The sequence below is a fragment of the Bos taurus genome, chromosome 8 (genome assembly GCF_002263795.3).
Source record: "Bos taurus isolate L1 Dominette 01449 registration number 42190680 breed Hereford chromosome 8, ARS-UCD2.0, whole genome shotgun sequence".
In the NCBI taxonomy this organism is placed as follows: Eukaryota; Metazoa; Chordata; class Mammalia; order Artiodactyla; family Bovidae; genus Bos; species Bos taurus.
In genome coordinates this window covers 75,693,706-75,716,130 of record NC_037335.1, presented here as the reverse complement: position 1 = coordinate 75,716,130, position 22,425 = coordinate 75,693,706, and the positions used below count along the sequence as shown (strand labels likewise).

General features: G+C 38.4%; 1 protein-coding gene across 5 annotated transcripts in view; it reads left to right on the top strand.

Moving 5' to 3' along the window:
- The window catches only part of KIF24 (kinesin family member 24), a 72,962-nt gene that overhangs the window by 8,051 nt on the left and 42,486 nt on the right, over window positions 1–22,425 (top strand). For 3 of the 5 annotated variants that reach the window (XM_059889055.1, XM_024995677.2, XM_005210319.5), the window contains exons 2-4: window positions 15,500–16,147; window positions 17,740–17,847; window positions 19,681–19,870. In XM_059889055.1, coding sequence (XP_059745038.1) covers window positions 15,525–16,147; window positions 17,740–17,847; window positions 19,681–19,870 — 921 coding nt within the window. In that variant the 5' untranslated portion in view covers window positions 15,500–15,524. The remainder of the gene's footprint in view (window positions 1–15,499; window positions 16,148–17,739; window positions 17,848–19,680; window positions 19,871–22,425) is intronic. The other 2 variants (XM_005210321.5, NM_001193229.2) reach the window with 2 other exon arrangements.

Sequence of the window (22,425 nt, the reverse complement as noted above, 5' to 3'; positions counted from 1 at the left end):
ATAACTTCCTAAAAGTGCCCTTAAAAGGCTTTTCCATTCAGAATATTTATTTTAAAATGTAATGGTCTTTTAAAGAGCTTTGTAAGTTGTGTTTGTCAGGTTTGATCTAGGATTAATTATATTTAAGTTCTGTTTACTGTGTGTGTGTTTTTAATTACCTCAAAAATGATCTGGTTATTTCTAGCATTTGTGAACTTTTAATTGTTTCTGGGGTTGCTCAGCATAAATAATTTGAAATTTTGTTGTTGAATGTAGTGAATTTTTTTAAACTTGAGAACATGAGTTATTTCTGAAATAACTTTGAATATTTCAAAGGCTGTGACACATAAATGTTACCAACTTTTGTTTTTTCTACCATAAAAGTTACCCCAAACCATATTTTACTTTCCTCTTCATTGTATTGTTTATAACAAAAATAAATACCCCTTTAAAGAATTATTTAGTTTAATATAAAAATAACAGATTATTTGATACTATGAAATACATGGACAAATGAATCAGATTTTCTGTTTTAAACAGGGTGATTTATTTAAAATTAGTGAGGGTAGAGTTCCTAATATTCTTAATAAAATGAAACTGGCTTTAGTTTATGCATTATTAGGCTTATATTGAATTACTTCTTAAAAACTATGGACATAAACACCCACCTGGAACATGTTCAGTATGTTCTTCTAATTTATTCAACCAAAGCTCTTGAGATTTTCATTCTGGGCTACAAGAGTCTAAAAAATAACTCAGCCTGTACATTCTTAACAGCTCTTGACCACAGCCTAAATCTCCACAGAAACTTTCAATACATTTTCTTGATTTCTTCCGTGGTTAATTTTGTTTTTGTTAATTATAGACATAAATGTTTTAGGAGAAATGCTTTTCTCTTTTAGATGCTAGTGTAACATCTAAAATTTAATGATACCGGGTTTCTTTTTGGAGTGGTAAAAATGTTCTAAAATTAAATTGTGGTGATGGTTGCTACAACTCTGTGAACGTACTAAAAACTATTGAATCATACACTTTAAATGGGTGAGTTTTATGGTATGTGAATTATATCTCAATAAAGTTACTAAGGTGAACTCCGGGAGGCCTGGCGTGCTGCGATTCATGGGGTCACAAAGAGTCAGACACGACTGAGCGACTGAACTGACGGGGGTGTATTGACCCTTTTTTTTCCTTTTTCTCTTTGATAGTTTAAGTATTTGAAATGGCCATGAATTTGAGAAACTGAAAATAGCTTGGCTGTTTTAGAACTTGGGCAATTTTCCCCCAGTTTTTCTGATTGACCAGGAATATATAGACCATAGATTTAGATTGTCTACTTTTATAGTGAGCAAAAACTTATTGGAAATATTGAATAGTCTTAAGGGACTTCCCTGGTGGTTCAGTGGCTAAGACTCTGGGCTCCCAGTGCAGGGGCCCTGGGTTTGATCCCTGCTCAGGGAACTAGATCCCACGTGGTACAGCGAAGATCCCATGTGCTGCAACTAAGACCTGGTGCAGCCAAATAAATAAATACTTTTTTCAAAAAAAGAAAATTGAGATTTTGAATTGACATTTATACAGTCAAGCAGCAGTAGAATGTGATATTTTCTTCAAATTTGTTTCACTATTCATTTTTCTGTTAAATTAGACTGATTTAAGAAAATTTTTCCTTATTAGTAGATGTCATTTAGGTCAGTGAAAAAAGCTATGAAAAATAGTATAATCATTTTAACTTTTTCCCAAAGGCCTAAGAAAGGAAAAATCCTCCAAATTTCAATCTGTGTATATTAAATAGATTTAAACTAACAATGACACTATATGATTTTATTTTATGAAAAATTGCAGAAAATACACTCGCCGTAGTGACAGAAAACAAATCAAAGATTAGCTGGGACCATGGGTGGAGGAGAGGATCGACTCCCAAGGGGGCACTGGGAATTCTCTTGATGGAACTGTCTTGGTTGTATTGGTATTTTGATTGATATAGTGGTTACATGAGTATGTATTTGTCAGAACTTATGAAACTGTACTAAAATTGGTCTAGTTTGTTATACATAAATTATACCTTAGTATTTTGATATGTAGCATCATCTTAATATGTCTATATAATATATAGTAACTAGGTGTTTGGACTTCCTTGCTGGCGCAGTGGTAAAGAATCCACCTGTCCATGAAGGAGAGGCAAGTATTTGTACAGTTGTTAGCAATGAAATAATACTAAGTTAGTAGAAGCCTACACATAGTACTACTATTAATTAGTGTATTTTGCAAGTGTAATTCCTCTACTTTCGTATCTCTAATCTCTTACCTTTTGATTCTCTTACATATTCAACTTTTTATAAATCAAATAATAGAAACCATCTTTTAATAGTTCTAAAAAGGTTCTAAAAATAGTTCTTTAATATGATGTCTTTGTTTCTGCTAAGTCAACACTTCTTACAAGCCGGGTACAGTGACCCAGTGCTGAGTAAGAGCATGGCTCCATTTTTATGGAGTACTTTAAAATTTTCAAGTTAGTTTTACATAAATATTTTATCACATCCTTTGAGAGGGGGAAATGAAACTCAGAGAAACTAAGTGATTTTGCCCAAGGTTACACAGCTAAATGACTGAGAGTTATCTGATTCCAAGTTCAGTTTCAGGCAGTTTAGGTGGGTAGAGTTACATAGTTTAGATAGATGAATGAAAAGTTTGAGGGGACATGTTAAATAGTTGGATCTTATCCACATCCTGGAATGTGAATCAGCTTCCTTAATTATGTATAAAGTTGCATGAATTCCCCTTCCAGTTTATTTTCTCTGCCACCAGGATAAGAAAATTTGAATTTCTGCCAACTGGATTTCTTCCAAGACTCTATTTCTGATTGTTACCCCAACAGCTGAGACCTAGCATTCTCTGGGTTTGTCACAAAGGAGCACTGCATACTTGTGGCATTGAACGTGAGTGGGCCCTCATGTAAAAATCTGCCCATCTGACCTCCACTGGGTTTTATTGATTTGCAGGACATTTTCCTGGTGGAGGCAGCTGTGAGAGATACCATGCTGCAGCACAGATCTGCAGGAGGCAGCCATTCTGCTGAGCAGGGTACATAGTGGGCCTCTTAGGGGAGCTGGCAGTGAGCTGTCTTTGCAGCTGCTTTTGATGGAGGCAGCATGGAATAGTGCAAAGAACCTGGGACTAGCCATGAGAAGACCTAAGTTTGAATCTGAGAACTGTTCCTTGAGAGCTATGTTAAAATTTGGGCAACTCACTGATTCATTCTAGTCTTTTTCCGCCTGAGTAAAATGAGGGTGTGACATGTGCATTATGGATGAGTCTCATAATCATTATGCTAAATAAAAGGACCCACATACAAAAGAGAATATATTGTATAATTCCATTTACATAAGCTTTCAGAAAAGCAAACTTATATGTAATGACAGAAACATCATACAGATCAGTTCAGTTCAGTCGCTCAGTCATGTCTGACTCTTTACGACCCCATGGACTCAGCACGCCAGGCGTTCCTGTCTATCACCAACTCCTGGAGCTTGCTCAAACTCATGCCATCGAGTCAGTAATGCCATCCAGCCATCTCATTATCTGTCATCCCCTTCTCCTCCTGCCTTCAGTCTTTCCCAACATCAGGGTCTTTTCCAAGGAATCAGATCAGTCGTTGGCTAGGGCCAAAGGCAGAGGGATGGAGTGCAAAGAGATGTGAGGAATCTTCTGAAGGTGATGGAAATATTCTGTATTTTAATTGTAGTGATGGTTTTACGGGTGTTTACAACTGTCAGAACTCATGGAATTGTACCCTGTCGTGCACTCACACCCAAAAGGAGATTTTGAAGCTGTTTCGGAGCTTAATAAGAAAGAATTGAGGGAATTCCCTGGCAGTCCATGGTTAGGACGCCACACTCCCACTGCAGGGGACATAGGTTCTATCCCTGATAGGGAACTAAGATCCTTGTGCCTTGTGGTTCACCAAAAAAAAAAGACAAAGAATTGAAATAGATTTGGATTATTTACCATGGGTACAGGAGGAGAGAAAAGCAACCCAGTGAAGTCACAGCTAATGTAACAGGAAAGCTCAAACACTAAGCAAAATCAATAGTCATCCACCTTGACCTCTAACTCATCTTTTATCAGTTTGCTATTTTTGTCTGAATCTTTAGAAACTAGTGATAGTAGGGGACGTTTAAAATCAGACAGATTTCTTAAAATACCTAATTTACTAAAAATTTTTATCTATATTCCATTGTCTGGTCATTCTACTTCTTAGTGATTATTATATCCTATCACTTTTATATTGAAGCACTACACTGACATCCTCATTGTCACAGTGCAACAAAGGTGTCAGTGGTACATTTTTAACTTCAGTATGTAAGAAGGGCTGTAAGAAATAAAATGATTTGCTCTTCCCAGCCCCCAAATTCTCATCTTGTTTTCTATTAATGATTGTAAATGCCTCAACATCCTTCTTAATAAAGCTTTCCAGAAGCCACAACTAATTTTTGGAGTTGACACTGAAGTCAGAAATTGACCTAGAGAGAATATTTAGTAACTCAAATATGCAGTAGTTCATATATGAGTAGTTGCTCAATTGTGTCTGACTCTTTGCACCCCCATGAACCGCAGCATGACAGGCCTCCCTGTCCATCACCAACTCCTGGAGTTTACCCAAACTCATGTCCATTGAGTTCGTGATGCCATCCAACCATCTCATCCTCTCTCGTCCCCTTCTCCTCCTGCCCTCAATCTTTCCCAGCATCAGGGTCTTTTCCAGTGAGTCAGCTCTTTGCATCAGGTGGCCAAAGTATTGGAGTTTCAGCTTCAGCATCAGTCCTTCCAATGAACACCCAGGACTGATCTCCTTTAGGATGGACTAGTTGGATCTCCTTGCAGCCCAAGGGACTCTCAAGAGCCTTCAACACCACAGCTCAAAAGCATCAATTCTTCTGCGCTCAGCTTTCTTTGGATGTCCAACTCTCACATCCATACATGACCACTGGAAAAACCATAGCCTTGACAAGACAGACCTTTGTTGACAAAGTAATGTCTCTGCTTTTTAATATGCTATCTAGGTTTATCATAACTTTCCTTCCAAGAAGTAAGTGTCTCAATTTCATGGCTGCAATCACCATCTGCACTGATTTTGGAGCCCCAAAAAATAAAGTCAGCCACTGTTTCCACTGTTTCCCCATCTATTTGCCATGAAGTAATGTGACCAGATGCCATGATCTTCGTTTTCTGAATGTTGAGCTTTAAGCCAGCTTTTTCATTCTCTTCTTTCGCTTTTATCAAGAAGCTCTTTAGTTCGTCTTCACTTTCTGCCATAAGGGTTGTGTCATCTGCATATCTGAGGTTATTGATATTTCTCCTGGCAATCTTGATTCCAGCTTGTGCTCGTCCAGCCCAGCATTTCTCATGATGTACTCTGTATATGAGTTAAATAAGCAGGGTGACCATATACAGCCTTGACGTACTCCTTTTCCTATTTGGAACCAGTCTGTTGTTCCATGTCCAGTTCTAACTGTTGCTTCCTGACCAGCATATAGGTTTCTCAAGAGGCAGGTCAGGTGGTCTGGTATTCCCATCTCTTTCAGATTTTTCCACAGTTGATTGTTATCCACACAGTCAAAGGCTTTGGCCTAGTCAATAAAGCAGAAATAGATGTTTTTCTGGAACTCGCTTGCTTTTTCCATGATGTTGGCAATTTGATCTCTGGTTCCTCTGCCTTTTCTAAAACCAGCTTGAACATCAGGAAGTTCACGGTTCACATATTGCTGAAGCCTGGCTTGGAGAATTTTGAGCATTAGTTAACTAGCATGTGAGATGAGTGCAATTGTGTGGTAGTTTGAGCATTCTTAGGGCTTCCCTTGTAGCTCAGTTGGTAAGGAATCTGCCTGCAGTGCAGGAGACCCGGGTTCAATTCCTGGGTTGGAAAGATCCCCTGGAGAAGGAAATGGCAACCCACTCCAGTATCCTTGCCTGGAAAATCTCATGGACAGAAGAGCCTGGTAGGCTGCAGTCCATGGGGTCAAAAAGAGTCGGACACGACTGAGGGACTAACACTTGAGCATTCTTTGGCATTGCCTTTCTTTGGGATTGGAATGAAAACCGACCTTTTCCAGTCCTGTGGCCACTGCTGATTTTTCCAAATTTGCTGACATACTGAATGCAACACTTGCACAGCATCATCTTTTAGGATTTGAAATAACTCAACTGTAATTCCACCACCTCCACTAGCTTTGTTCATAGAGATGCTTCCTACAGCCCACTTGACTTCACATTCCAGGATGTCTGGCTCTAGGTGAGTGATATGCAGTAAGTAGTGTCTATTCTAGATTAGATACTTGTGGCTATATAGAATTCTTCCTATCTCCAAAGGGAAGATAAAGGCCATTGTCGTTGTGCTCATTCTTTTCCCTCTTTTGCTAATGCCCAGGCGCTCTCTGCTTAAGACAGGCATACATAACCTTTAGCTGGATGTGGGACAAAGGGCAGTTACTTCCAAAACAGAAATACATATTTCTTGAAAGAAAGCTTATTTTAGATTTTGGCCAGGAAATATACAAGATGAAACTCTCAAAGACTAAGACAATTGATTGAAACACTTGAAATATATAAAAACCCATGAGTTAATAATGAATTTGAATTCCCCCCACCAAAAGAAACAAAAGCAAAACTCCAAAAGAACTCATTGGACACCATCCAAAATAACTAGCCATTACTTAAGTCTGAAAATTAGAAATTAGAAAGAACACTCTTATGCCTGCCTTCATGTGCAGACTCTACTTTGGATAATCAAATGGCCCTAGTTGTTGACAGAAAGTTTTTCTTTACAGGAAAATTCCAAAAAGAGTGATAGGTGCAGAAAACCACCATTTTGCAATCCCAGTGAAATGATTGAGGCAGGTAACAGTCATCAGTGGATGAAACCATTGGATTATTTGGTTGATGAGAGTACTTTGCAATGAAGGGAATCAGTCTGCAATTTGCAGACATTGAATGTATTCTGGTGTGATATACTATGAAGCACATGGTAACACCTATGAAATATTTTTGCCCAAATTGTGGAACTTGATCCAAATATAGAGTTGCCAGATTAAGCCAGCATAAAAAATAGGACACTTAGATAAATGTGAATTTCAGATGAACAATGAGGAATTTTTTTAGTGTAGTATATCCCAAACTTTGGAGAAGGCAATGGCACCCCACTCCAGTACTCTTGCCTGGAAAATCCCATGGACAGAGGAGCCTGGTAGGCTGCAGTCCATGAGGTCGCTAAGAGTCGGACACGACTGAGCGACTTCACTTTCACGCATTGGAGAAGGAAATGGCAACCCACTCCAGTGTTCTTGCCTGGAGAATCCCAGGGACGGCGGAGCCTAGTGGGCTGCCATCTATGGGGTCGCACAGAGTCAGACACGACTGAAGCGACTTAGCAGCAGCAGCAGCAGCATCCCATACTTAGGACATATTTGGTTTCTGTGTTAAGTCAGTGGAATATAAAGGAAAAAAGAAAGAATGGGGTACTGCCCAGTGAGAAAAAAGGAGACATAACAGTGAAATTCATGATCCTTGTTTTTATCCTGATTTGAACAAAAAAATACTTTTGTATTTTTATATAAATATATAAAATATTATATATATTTTAAAGATACTTTAAAATATATATGCATTATATGTTTAAATATAAATAGAGATTTTCTTTTAGATAATTGGGTAAATTATATTATGGGTGGAATATAAAATACCAAAGAATTAGTTTTAAATTTACTAGGTATAATAATGGCACTAGGATTACATTACAAAATATCTGTTTAGAAAATTTAGAAGTGAAATGACATATCTGCGGCCGCTGCTGCTGCTGCTGCTAAGTCGCTTCAGTCGTGTCTGACTCTGTGCGACCCCATAGACGGCAGCCCACTAGGCTCCGCCATCCCTGGGATTCTCCAGGCAAGAACACTGGAGTGGGTTGCCATTTCCTTCTCCAATGCGTGAAAGTGAAGTCGCTCAGTTGTGTCCGACTCTTAGCGACCCCATGACATAACTAGGATTTACTTTTAAAATATTCCAGCAAAGGAAAGAAAGAATAGGAGAAGCAAGTGTGGGAAATTTTGATAACTGAAGAATCTATGGGTAGATAACATGGGAGTTCATGGTACAATTCTGCTTACTTTTGTGATGTTTGAAATTTTTTATAAGGAAAGTATTTTAAAATGCTATAGGTAGATCACTATGCCTGCTATTTGCCGGGCACTTAGTAAATGCTTTACAGAATCTGTGTGCTGCATAATGAATACATTTATAGAATACTTTTTAAAAAATTTTTATTTTTTTGATTGCAGTGGGTCTTCATTGATGTGCACGGGCTTTCTCTCACTCTGGTGAGTGGAAGCTACTCTCAAGTTGTGGTGCACGGGCTTCTCATTGAGGTGGCTTCTCTTGTTGCAGAGCACAGACTCTAGAGCATGCAGGCTTCAGTAGTTGCAGATCTTGGGCTCCAGAGCACAGACTCAGTAGTTGTGGTACACAGACTTAGTTGCTTCATGGTGTGTGGAATCTTCCTGAACCAAGGATCAAACCTGTGTCTCCTGCATTGGGAGGCAGACTGTTAACAACTGGACCACCAGGGAAGTCCCTGTTTTTTTGTTTTCTTATGGATCTGGGATGGGGCTCAGGTATCTATATTTCTTAAAGTTCCTGGAATGATTCTGATCATTATCCCAGAAGAAGGGAGGAGCTGGACTTTTTGTGACATGGAAAGAAATGTGATACAAAGCATATCTATTTAAAAAATTTTTTTTGGAGTATAGTTGATTTACAATGTTGTATTGATTTTTGATGTACAGCAAAGTAGATCACCTTGTTGTGGTGAAGGGGCTTTCATAACTCAATAAAGCTATGAGCCATCCTGTGCAGGACCACCCAAGACAGACAGGTCATAGTGAAGAGTTCTGACAGAACATCCAGTGGAGGAGGAAATGGCAACCCAGTCCAGTATTCTTGCCTCGAGAACATGAACAGTATATAAAGGCATAAAGACATGACACTGGAAGACCCCTCAGGTCAGAAGGTGTCCAGTATGCTACTGGGGAAGAATGGAGGTCAATTACTAATAGCTCCAGATAGAATGAAGCAGCTGGGCCAAGAGGAAACAACGCTCAGTTATGGACGTGTCTCGTGGTGAAAGTAGAGTCTAATGTTATAAAGAACAATATTGCATAGGAACCTGGAATGTTAGGTCCATGAATCAAGGTAAATTGGACATGGTCAAGAAGGAGACAGCAGTGTTGAACGTCAACATCTTTAGGAATCACTGAACTAAAATGGATGAGAATGGGCAAATTTAATTCAGATGACCATTATATTTACTTCTGTGGGCAAGAATCCCTTAGAAGAAATGGAGTAGCCCTCATAGTCAACAAAAGAATCTGAAATCCAGTACTTGGGTACAATTTCAAAAACAACAGAATCTCATTTCGTTTCCAAGGTAAAACATTCAGTATTACAGTAATTCAAGTCTACGCCTCAACTACTGATGTTGAGGAAGCTGATGTTGAATGGTTCCATGAAGACCTATAAAACCCTCTAGAAATAACACTAAAAAAAAGATGTCTGTGTAATCATAGGGGATTGGAATGCAAAAGTAGGAAATCAAGAGATAACCTGGAATAACAAGCAAGTTTGGCCTTGAAGTACAAAATGAAGCAGGGCAAAGGCTAACAGTCTTGTCAAGAGAACATGCTTGCCATACCAAATACCCTTTTCCAACAACACAAGAGACAGCCTACACATGGACATCACCAGATGGTCAGTACCAAAATCAGATTGATTATGTTCTTTGTAGTCAAAGATGGAGAAGTGCTATACAGTCAGCAGGAACAAGACCGGGAGCTGACTGTGGCTCAGATCATGAACTCCTTATTGAAAAATTCAGGCTTAAATTGAAGAAAGTGTGAAAAGAAGAGAAGCGAAAAGCAAAGGAGAAAAGGAAAGATATAAACATCTGAATGCAGAGTTCCAGAGAATAGCAAGAAGAGATAAGAAAGCCTTCTTCAGCGATCAATGCAAAGAAATAGAGGAAAACAACAGAATGGGAAAGACTAGGGATCTCTTCAAGAAAATCAGAGATACCAAAGGAACATTTCATGCAAAGATGGGCTCGATAAAGGACAGAAATGGTATGGACCTAACAGAAGCAGAAGATATAAGAAGAGATGGCAAGAATACACAGAAGAACTGTACAAAAAAGATCTTCACGACCCAGATAATCACGATGGTGTGATCACTGACCTAGAGCCAGACATCCTGGAATGTGAAGTCAAATGGGCCTTAGAAAACATCACTATGAACAAAGCTAGTGGAGGTGATGGAATTCCAGTTGAGCTATTCCAAATCCTGAAAGATGATGCTGTGAAAGTGCTACACTCAATATGCCAGCAAATTTGGAAAACTCAGCAGTGGCCACAGGACTGGAAAAGGTCAATGTTCATTCCAATCCCAAAGAAAGGCAATGCCAAAGAATGTTCAAACTACTGCACAATTGCACTCATCTCACATGCTAGTAAAGTAATGCTCAAAATTCTCCAAGCCAGGCTTCAGCAATATATGAACCGTGAACTTCCAGATGTTCAAGCTGGTTTTAGAAAAGGCAGAGGGACCAGAGACCAAATTGCCAACATCTGTTGGATCATGGAAAAAGCAAGAGAGTTCCAGAAAAGCATCTATTTCTGCTTTATTGACTATGCCAAAGCCTTTGACTGTGTGGATAACAATCAACTGTGGAAAATTCTTTTTTTTTTTTTTTTGGAAAATTCTGAAAGAGATGGGAATACCAGACCACCTGATCTGCCTCTTGAGAAGATTTTGTATGCAGGTCAGGAAGCAACAGTTAGAACTGGACATGGAACAACAGACTGGTTCCAAATAGGAAAAGGAGTTTGTCAAGGCTGTATATTGTCACCTGTTTATTTAACTTCTATGCAGAGTACATCATGAGAAACGCTGGACTGGAAGAAACACAAACGGGAATCAAGATTACCAGGAGAAATATCAGTAACCTCAGATATGCAGATGACACCACCCTTATGGCAGAAAGTGAAGAGGAACTCAAAAGCCTCTTGATGAAAGTGAAAGTGGAGAGTGAAAAAGTTGGCTTAAAGCTCAACATTCATAAAACAAAGATCATGGCATCCGGTCCCATCACTTCATGGGAAATAGATGGGGAAACAGTGGAAACAGTGTCAGACTTTATTTTTGGGGGGCTCCCAAATCACTACAGATGGTGACTGCAGCCATGAAATTAAAAGACGCTTACTCCTTGGAAGGAAAGTTATGACCAACCTAGATAGCATATTCAAAAGCAGAGACATTACTTTGCCAACAAAGGTCTGTCTTGTCAAGGCTATGGTTTTTCCAGTGGTCATGTATGGATGTGAGAGTTGGACTGTGAAGAAGACTGAGTGCCGAAAAATTGATGCTTTTGAACTGTGGTGTTGGAGAAGACTCTTGAGAGTCCCTTGGACTGCCAGGAGATCCAACCAGTCCATTCTGAAGGAGATCAGCCCTGGGATTTCTTTGGAAGGAACGATGCTAAAGCTGAAACTCCAGTACTTTGGCCACTTCATGCGAAGAGTTGACTCATTGGAAAAGACTCTGATGCTGGGAGGGATTGGGGGCAGGAGGAGAAGGGGACGACAGAGGATGAGATGGCTGGATGGCATCACTGACTTGATGGACGTGAGTCTGAGTGAACTCCGGGAGTTGGTGATGGACAGGGAGGCCTGGCGTGCTGCGATTCATGAGGTCGCAAAGAGTTGGACATGACTGAGCGACTGATCTGTTTGATCTGAGGGAAAACCACTAGGCCATTAAGGTATGACCTAAATCAAATCCCTTATCATTATACAGTAGAGGTGACAGACAGATTTAAGGGATTAGATCTGGTAGACAGAGTGCCTGAACTATGGACACAGATTCGTAACATTGTACAGGAGCCAATGACCAAAAACATCCCCAAGAAAAAGAAATGCAAGTTGTCTGGGGAGGCTTTACAAATAGCTGAGGAAAGAATAGAAAGAAAAGGCAAAGGAGAAAGGGAAAGATTTACCCAACTGAATACAGAGTTTCAGAGAATAGCAAGGAGAGATAAGAAGGCCTTCTTCAATGAACAATGCAGAGAAATAGAGGAAAACAATAGAATGGGAAAGACTAGACATCTCTTTGAGAAAACTGGAGATATCAAGGGAACATTTCATGCAAGGATGAGCACAGTAAAGGACAGAAATGTTAAGGACCTAACAGAAGCAGAAGAGGTTAAGAAGAGGTGGCAAGAATACACAGAAGAACTATACAAAAATAATCTTAACAACTTGGATAACCATGATGGTGCAATCACTCTAGAGCCAGACATCCTGGAATGTGAAGTCAAGTGGGCCTTTGGAAGCATCACTACGAACAAAACTAGAGGAGATGATAAAATTCCAGCTGAGCTATTTCAAATCCTAAACGATGATGCTGTTTAAGTGCTGCACTCAATATGTTAGCAAATTTGGACACTTAGCAGTGGCCACAGGACTGGAAAAGGTCAGTTTTCATTCTATTCTTAAAGACAATGCCAAAGAATATTCAAGCTACTGTACAATTGTGCTCATTTCACATGCTAGCAAGATTATGCTCAAAATGCTTCAAGCTAGGTTTCAGCAGTATGTGAACCAAAAACTTACAGATCTACAAGCTGATTTTAAAAAAGGCAGAGGAACCAGAGATTAAATTGCCAACATTCGTTGGATCATGGAGGAAGCAAAGGAATTCCAGAAAAACATCTGCTTCACTGACTATACTAAAGACTTTATGTGGATTACAACAAACTATGGAAAATTCTTAAAGAGATAGGAGTACCAGATAACTTTACCTGCCTCCTGATAAACCTGTATGAAGGCCAAGAAGGAACGGTTAGTACCAGACATGGAACAACAGATTGGTCCAAATTGGGAAAGAAGTATGTTAAGACTGTAAATTGTCACCCAGGTTATTTAACTTCTATGGAGAGTACATCATGTGAAATGTTGGGCTGGATGACTCAGAAGCTGGAATCAGGATTGCTGGAAGAAATATCAATAACCTCAGATATGCAGATGAAACCACCCTTATGGTAGAAAGCAAAGAGGAACTAAAGAACCTCTTGATGAAGGTGAAACAGAGTGAAAAATCTGGCTTTGAAACTCAATATTCAAAAAACTAAGATAATGGCGTCTAGTCCCATAAGTTTATGGCAAACAGATAAGGAAACAATGCAAACAGTGACAAACTTTATTTTCTTGAGCTCCAGAATCACTGTGGATGGTGACTACAGCCATGAAATTAAAAAATGCTTGCTCCTTGGAAGAAAAGCTATGAAAAAACCTAGACAGTGGATTAAAAAGCAGAGACATCACTTTGCCAACAAAGGTCCGTATTGTCAAAGCTATGATTTATACAGTAATCATGGACGGATGTGTGAGTCGGACCGTAAAGAAGGCTGTCAGTTCAGTTCAGTCGCTCAGACATGTCCAACTCTCTGCGACCCCATGGACTGCAGCATGCCAGGCTTCCCTGTCCATCACTATCTCAAAGAATTGATGCTTTTAAACTGTGGTGTTGGAGAGGACTCTTGAGAGTCCCTTGGACTGCAAGGACATCAAGCCAGTCAATCCTAAAGGAAATCAGTTCTGAATATTCATTGGAAGAATTAATGCTGAAGCTCCAATATTTAAGCCACCTGATGCAAAGAGCTGACTCATTGGAAAATATCCTGATACTGGGAATGATTGAAGGCAGGAGAAGAAGGTGGCAGAGGATGAGATGGTTGGATGGTCACCGACTCAATGTACATGAGTTTGAGCAAACTCCAGGAGATAGTGTAGAACTGGGAAGCCTGGAGTGCTCAGTCCACAGGGTCGCAGAGTCAGACAGGAGTTAGTGACTGACAGCAGTACAAGGGCTCTTGACTAGGTCTATAAGTCACATCTGGAGAAGGCAATGGCAACCCACTCCAGTACTCTTGCCTGGAAAATCCCAGGGACAGAGGAGCCTGGTAGGCTGCAGTCCACGGGGTCTCGAAGAGTCGGACACGACTGAGCAACTTCACTTTCATTTTTCACTTTCATGCCTTGGAGAAGGAAATGGCAACCCACTCTAGTGTTCTTGCCTGGAGAATCCCAGGGACGGGGGAGCCTGGTGGGCTGCCATCTCTGGGGTCGCACAGAGTCGGACACGACTGAAGCGACTTAGCAGCAGCAGTAGCAGCATAAGTCACATAGTGTCATTTCCACCACTTTCTGTTGGCCAAAATGTCACAAGGCCAGCCTTAATGCAACAGAAGTAAATTTCATCTCTTGGTGGAGAGCCCTGCAAAGAATTTTTCTTTTTTCATCTACTACAAATGGAAAAGGGTGGGATGAGTTTAAAATGTGCTTTTTAGCCCCTTTGACCATTTCCTCCAAAGTTTGTTACTCAGGGTCTTTTTATTACCATTTTTACCTGGCCCTCACCTCTTTTTCTGTTTCTCCTAGAAGGAAGATAAAATATAAATTAAAATGAAAAACAGAAAAGCTTTACCAAGAACTAACAGAATTTGAAAACTGAAGTATTTAAAAAAATTTTTTAAAGAAAATGTAGTTTACTTACCTTTCAATATTCTTATGAACTTGAACTTGATTAACAGTGATACGAAGAACTCCCCAGGGTCCTGACTTTAATAATAGACTAGGATTACGTGTTATTACCACATCGTTTGTTAGTATTTAATTAAATATCTTATGTTAAATTTTTTAAACATTTTAGTGTATAGCCATTAAAATTTTTGACCATGGTATTAATTTCCTAGGTAAATTCTCTTATTCATGTTCTGTATATAGGTAGACATCTACGAACACCTGCGTTTTAAAATGATCTGAACATCCTGAATTAGTAGATTCTAAATTAATGATGTTTTTACCTCTTTATTCAACTAACTTCTACCAGTACTCAGAATATACAAATGTGATTTTCTCTGAATTATATTCATGATCCTCTGTGAGTCATTAATTCTGCTTTCCATTTTGAAACAGTTCTTAGCCTTTGTTCGTTAATCATGGGAAACAGTTGTGCGACATGCCTTGATATTAACTTGAACATCTAAAATTAGTCCTGTAACAATCAGCAGTTGGGGACAAGGTTTCAGTAGTTTGTGGTATATGTTAAGTAGACATTGCAAGGTTGGAAGGAACTCCCTAGAATAAGTAAGTGATTTGTGTTATGCGTTCATGTACCTATGTGTATACATAATTGAAAGTCTCTTTTTATTAAACAAAGGACAAATTACTACAAATGCATTATAAGCATGTTTATACATTATGCTATGTAATCATTTTAAAAGAAAAATGTATTTATTAAAAACCTGGAATGCTGGAATGGATTTTGCTGCATATTTCTTTTGTGGTTCTCTTTTTTTTTTAAGGAATAATTGTATTATATATACTATATTTCAAGTGAATGAATTTTTTTTTCTCTTCAGGGTTTATAGAAACCCGTTCACAAAAATGACATCCTGGTTGTATGAATGTCTTTATGAAGCTGAACTAGCACAGTATTATCCTCATTTTACTGCCCTTGGCCTTCAGAAAATAGATGAATTAGCCAACGTTACAATGAAGGACTACTCCAAATTGGGAGTCCATGACATGAACGACCGCAAACGTCTCTTCCAACTTATCAAAATCATTAAGATTATGCAGGAAGAAGATAAAGCAGTCAGTAGCCCAGACTCTCGTCTTCAGACAAGCAATCTGTGTGTCAAGCCTCAGAAATCCAGATCTGGCCCTCGAAGGCAACTGCATTTTGATTCTCCTGCTGACAACAAAGACAGAACTACCAGCAACAATCAGTTTGAACTGTGTGATTTATCAGATTTTTCTGCAAGTGAACAGAAGTCTAACTACATAAAAGTACTGGAGCACATGCTACCAGATGATTCCCAGTACCATACACAAACAGGAATTCTGAATGCCGCAGCCGCTCATTCCAACATACAAAAAGCAGCTAAGATTTCACCCTTTTCATCAAATCACTTTTCTCCAGTACAAGGGGATTGTGATAGTTCAGTTATTCAAAGAGTCTCTCATGTTTCAGGGTATAACTACGGAATCCCTCATTCCTATATCAGGTAATAACTTTTTATCTTTATCTTTTTTTTTTTTTTCTGGAGGGAAGGGAGCCTTAGGCAAGGGCAGGGTTCTCCATGACCAGAGGAGACCAACTACTCCATATTTACAGAAAATAATAGTGAACAACTTCTGTGGTGATAATGCAGATACCTTGACTGGGGGAAATTGATGAAGAATTTGGACTTTCCAGATGGGAGAAAGATGATATTGTTCATGTGCATCAAGCAGCTGCTACTTACCAGGGCCTGCTGCAGACCTGTTTTTATTATAGCATGACATGATATATCTAGTGCATCCATGAAGGTAAAATAGTTAACTTGCTTCTGCAGTAGAAAAAAAATTTACAAAATCCACAGGATTTTTTTTCTAAGACTATCAAATTAACTTCAACCAGGGGTCATGAAGCTTAGTTTTTAAAAAACACTGTTTAATTCAGCTAGTTGAATTAAATAGGTCTTTGGAGCAGTTGATTTACCTGCAAAATTTGAAATATGGTCTTGATTTTGAGTGCTTTTTACAATTCCAGCCCTGGAAGAACAGATGAGTTTGGTCATTGCAAAGAATAAGATACTTTTGATAGCATTTAGAGTTTGGGAGCCAGAGTGACAATAAGTTATTTTTCACTTAGTGCTTTGAGTTAGAATTTGAAAAAGGTCCCTAAGAGTTGAAATATCAAGTAATCCCTAATACTAACCTTGGTATAATAGAAAATACATTCTTTTAAAACTAATGTGTATTACCTGTTTTGTTATTTTAAAAATTACTGTTGGTGAGTTATGGAGAAACAAAATACATTCTTAAGCCACTTAAAAAAAAATAAAAGGGCTATTATTCATACCTTAAAAGTATTTCCATATGGTCTTATATTGGCTAAGGTTTCAGAGGATTTCATAACCAACCAGTTCTTTTATTCTAAAAGAATAGAGGACCCCAATATTAAAGGTAAAAATGCCTTTAGTAATTTGAAATACATAAATGAATTCTATAGTGTTTCTGAAAATAAAATTTTTTTTGGCTTGGTTTAGCAAAGCACAGAGCATATAGTATTTTTTTCTTCTTTGAGTTGTGAAAGGACTAGATTGTTCTATGACCATCAATGCCATGATTGTTGCTGTCCTGTTGGTTAGCTCAGCGGTGAAAGAACAAATACTTTTTTGAATGTTAGTCTTTTATTGAACAACATATACAAATCTAAATTGGAATTATTTATAAACAGAATGAAGATACGACTTTCCATTATTTATTTAGAGAGAATGGATATTTTAGTTTAAATATTTCTGCTTTATTTATTTCGCATATATAGAATACCCCCTCTGCCTGTCTTGATTCTAGATATAAAGATCATTAGAATATCTGGAGACTGAGACTCTTAGTGGGCAGGCTGAGGGGAAGTCAGACAACCAAAGAGTGAGCTAAGTGCTCTCACAGAGGTTTATACATGGCAGACCCAGGACGGAAGGTGTTCAATTGAGCTTTCTCACCTTTTGTATCATCTTACTCTTCTCATTCCTTATTATGTTAGAGAAATGGAGGTTAAGAAAGTTCATTGTCCCAATAATTTTCAATATTGTCTTCTCCCCTAAATTCTAAGTAGGAGCCAGAGTTTCAGAACCCTGAGAAACTCCCTCACCAACTTGAAGCTTCCTGTTAGTGAGTCATCCCTATCTGAAGAGCATTCTCTTTGGATACCTCAAATTAGGTAAGTTCAAAATAACTTATTGGACTCTGAATTCTAATAAAAGTCTGAGGCATTTAGAGGACTGGTTGCCCTGACTTATTTAAGATCGTGAGCAGACCTAACTCTAGCTGTATTAACTTTGCATGTCAGACAGATACAGTTTATTTCTTCTAGGGAATATTGCACATTAAAACTAGAGCCTTAAAAAAAGAAAAAAGCTAGAACCTTTTAGGATGCATTAAAAATGTGTTTTATTCTGAGAAATTCCTGGTGGCCCAGTGTTTAAGACTCTGTACTTTCACTGCTGGACCTGGGTTCAGTCCTGGTTGGGGAACTAAGATCCTGCAAACCGCACAGCATGGTCCAAAAAAACCCAGAGAAAGTTTGTTTTTTTCTTATAAAAAATAAAATACATGCAAAATACAACAATGAACCCCACATGCCTGTCATTCACTTTTAATGATCATCAGGATTTTGCCACATTTCAAGTCAAAATGGTTCTTTTTTTAGATGTCTACTATACATTGGTTAAAAAAATAATAACATGCTTCAAAAGCCTTGAGTAGTTTTTTATGCAATATATTAGAAATTTTATTTCTTACTTGTTACTAATTTAGATCCTGGTGAAAAATAATTTTCCAGCCAGTTGGAGGTCTCAGAAAATTGAAGTTGATATGAAACAATTATATAGTGAAATATCCTGTGTAAACTCTATTCTAAAAGGCTGTTTAGGGGTTATTAATCAAATTCTAAAGTGTAAAGGAAGGAAATGATTTGTCTCTCTAAGATGTTCTAAGTATGTGTGCCAAAGGCATTGGTCTTGGTAAAACATCTACTTTCAAGGATTCTCTTTTCATGTTACCTTGCTTAAGAGGCATTTCTGCATAGGTAAAGTGGTCAGTACTTCGATGTATCATATATGCTACTATTAGGCTCAGCTAGTAAACCTGATGAATTTTGTACTCTTAACCCAAGTAATATTGCCTCTCTTCTGGATGTTAAGGTAGATGAGTTCACTGAAGACAGCCGGAGAAGAAATGTGTCTGAATAGAAGGATGAATTAGTGGTGGACAGTACCAGTCATAGGAGAAGGGAATGGCACCCCACTTCAGTACTCTTGCCTGGAAAATCCCATGGACAGAGGAGGCTGGTAGGCTGCAGTCCATGGGGTCGCTGAGGGTCGGACACGACTGAGCGACTTCACTTTCACTTTTCACTTTCCTGCATTGGAGAAGGAAATGGCAACCCACTCCAGTGTTCTTGCCTGGAGAATCCCAGGGACGGGGGAGCCTGGTGGGCTGCCGTCTGTGGGGTCGCACAGAGTCAGACACGACTGAAGCAGCTTAGTAGCAGCAGCAGCAGCACCAGTCATAAAATTGTCCTGGAGTAGGATTGTGTTCTAACAAATAAATACATATCAAGGTAGGCAAAAAAAAAAGGAAGCAAGAAGGACAAAGGGAGGGTCAGAATATACCTGGAAGAAACATGGTGAAAATACATTGAAACCTACCACCAAATTCAAGGTATTTCATAAACCCAGGTAGGATTAAAAAAAAATTAGATTAAATGGTCAAGAAAACAGTAAATGTACAATAGTAAGAATTGAAAGGAAGCAAGAAATCTGCATTTGAGTGGGATTGAGTAGAGATGGAGATAGAAGTAAATCAGGAGGATTTAGAGCTAATGAAAGAACTTTCTTAGTGTCAGCACTTTAGTATATAACAGATATTGTGTGTCTATGTGTGTGTGTTTGTATTACACCTAATTTATAACAAAATATACTGATACTTTGACCTCTTAGATAGCTTTATTTTGTTAACTAAAAATTAAAGCCCACTTATAAACATATATCAGACAGAACACTTCAGAGAAAGAGAATCCTTGGACTGAGATGGAGAAAATCAGAGTTTGTGTTCGAAAACGCCCTCTGGGCATGAGGGAGGTACGTCGTGGAGAAATCAACATTATTACTGTGAAAGATAAAGAAACTCTACTTGTTCATGAGAAGAAAGAAGCAGTTGACCTCACACAGTATATTCTACAGGTATGATACTTTCCTTCGATGGAACTAACATTATCAAGTGTCAAGTTTTTTGTTTGAGTAGCAGTACAAATTCTTATATTCAGTTTTTAGGTTTGAGTGTTGGCATTCATTCTATGTGACACTGCATTAATCACTGATAACACTTAGCCTTCATTTTTAAAAAATGTAGTGCAGTAGGAAATAACGCAAGCATAATTCCTTCTCTCTCGTGCAATAGAGTTGCATTATACATTGTACATTCACTTGGGCTTCCCTGGTGGCTCAGACGGTAAAGGGTCTGCCTGCGATGCGGGAGACCCGGGTTCTATCCCTTGGAGAAGGAAATGGCAATCTACTCCAGCACTCTCACCTGCAAAATCCCATGGATGGAGGAGCCTGATAGGCTACAGTCCATGGGGTCCCAAAGAGTCGGACATGACTGAGCGACTTCACTTTCACTTTCATACATTCACTTACCATGCTTTATGTGAATTTAATTATACATATTTAGTCATAAAAGAGCAAATGGGAGAATAAAAAGAGTTTAGATAATGAACTGCTGGTAGGAAGGACAGTCACTGAGTTGCCCCAGACCAACTGTGAGATGGTCACATAGTCTCATTTCTCTCCTGTCTCTCAGTGTGAACTTACTCTGCTGAGTGCAAGTCTGGAGTTTAAAGATGGAGAGCAACATGGCCCCAGGTTGCCAGCCAGCTGCTTATTTTGATTCTTAATTATGTTTAGGCATAGAGTTAAGTTGGTAGAAATTGGGTTCCTGAACAGGCCACTTTGTATAAGGTAGATTGCAGTGAGTAAAGATAATCCAGGAATGTGATTTCACATTGAACATGTATGTGGGTTTAAGTAAAACACTGGTAGCTCAAACACATTAAGAAATGTTCAAAAAAAAAAAAAAAAGAAATGTTCACTCCCTGCCAGGATGATTAAGTCTAAGAACAAAGAATTTGATATCAAAATGAATTTATTCCCAGCTCTTAGGTACCCTTTCAATAATTCCTTCAGTCTGTTATGAAAGAAGCAAACCCCATTGATGGAAGATATTATAATTTAGGCACTCTTAAAATCATGAAGCAATTATGAATAATCTATTAAGATCTGGGAATTCAGAGTTTCTTTTACTCTGAATCTGCCTCCCTGAATGTTCATATTATGTCCATTCTATTCTCTCTGTCTCTTACTTCAAAACTCAGTGACTAAGAGTTCCCTGGTGGTCTCATGGTTAGGATTTGGCATTTTCACTGCTATGGCCTGGGCTCATTCTCTAGTCAGGAAACTGAGATCCTGCAAGCCAAGTGGCGTAAGGAAAAAAAAGCACAAAACCCAGTGATTAGTAGGAAGAAGAAAAAAAAAAGGTGGTGAGTAATCTGGTGTGCAGACAATTCACCTTGGTCAGCTGAGATTTTACTCTACTGAAATAAATCCTTTAACACTGAAGTCAGGTTGTTAATACTCTCCCCTCTTTAACACTTGCATTGTTCTTTGTTTTCTTTGCTTACCAAAATTGGGTTTCTCAGTAACAGTCAAAGCAATGCACAGAGTCTTTCTATGGGCACTAAATTACTAGGCCACTGTCTAACCAACTCAATCACTTTAACAGCCTTATTGATTGCTGGTCAGTGCACAATCTATTAGCTCTAGGTGGGAGGTATTTATATTGAAGATGTTCCAAATGACCAATTAGGTGTAATGCTATCTAGTTCCATGGCTACTTATAGCCATAGTAATAGCCCTCTCCAGTCACCATCTACCCAAGATTGCCTTAATGATGCTTCTGTCACAGTAATTCCCTCAAGGAGGCATCATTTTATCTTTTGTATTTTTCCATTATCCCAAAACACAATAACCTTACTTCTTTGTCATTACCATTGGTCAATACTTATTGAATATCCATAGTTTCCATAGCTCTTTCTCTGCTGTTTGAACTTTAGACCTTTGCTGTCATAGGTCAAACTCATTACTTGTCAATGCTTATAATCTGTGTTGAGAGGCCTTTTTTCCTCCCCTCTCCACCTTTCTTAAGTAGAAAGAAGAAAAGGGAGGTTCATAGCAAACATAGCAAGTAAATATTGATCCTAGATTCTTTGGGTTTTATTTTTAATCTTATTCAGGTATTCAAACACTAGGTTTATTTGTTCTTTAATTAAATATCTTATCTGTTCAGATCTTTTGTTACTTAATATGTGTGATCATATACATACATTGTGCTGTCATACTTAACCATTAAATTTTATGATAGCAACATAATGAGTGAAAAAAACAAGGAAACAGACCTGTTTCTTTCATCCCCAATTTCTTAAATAAAGGAAAATATATATAGATTTAAAAAAAGATGGTACTGAAATATATCAAAGTCAGTAGTGGCCATCTCAGGGTAGTAAGATTTACAGATAATTTGATTTTCTTATCTGTTGTAATCCATGTTTAAATTTTTTTCTGTGATCATGATTATTACTCTTATATCAATAAAATCAGAACTTTTGAATAGGATATAGATCATGCTATGAAGAGTGTCTCTAATCTCATTTTGTCCTTGAGGACAACCGATATTCTAAGTG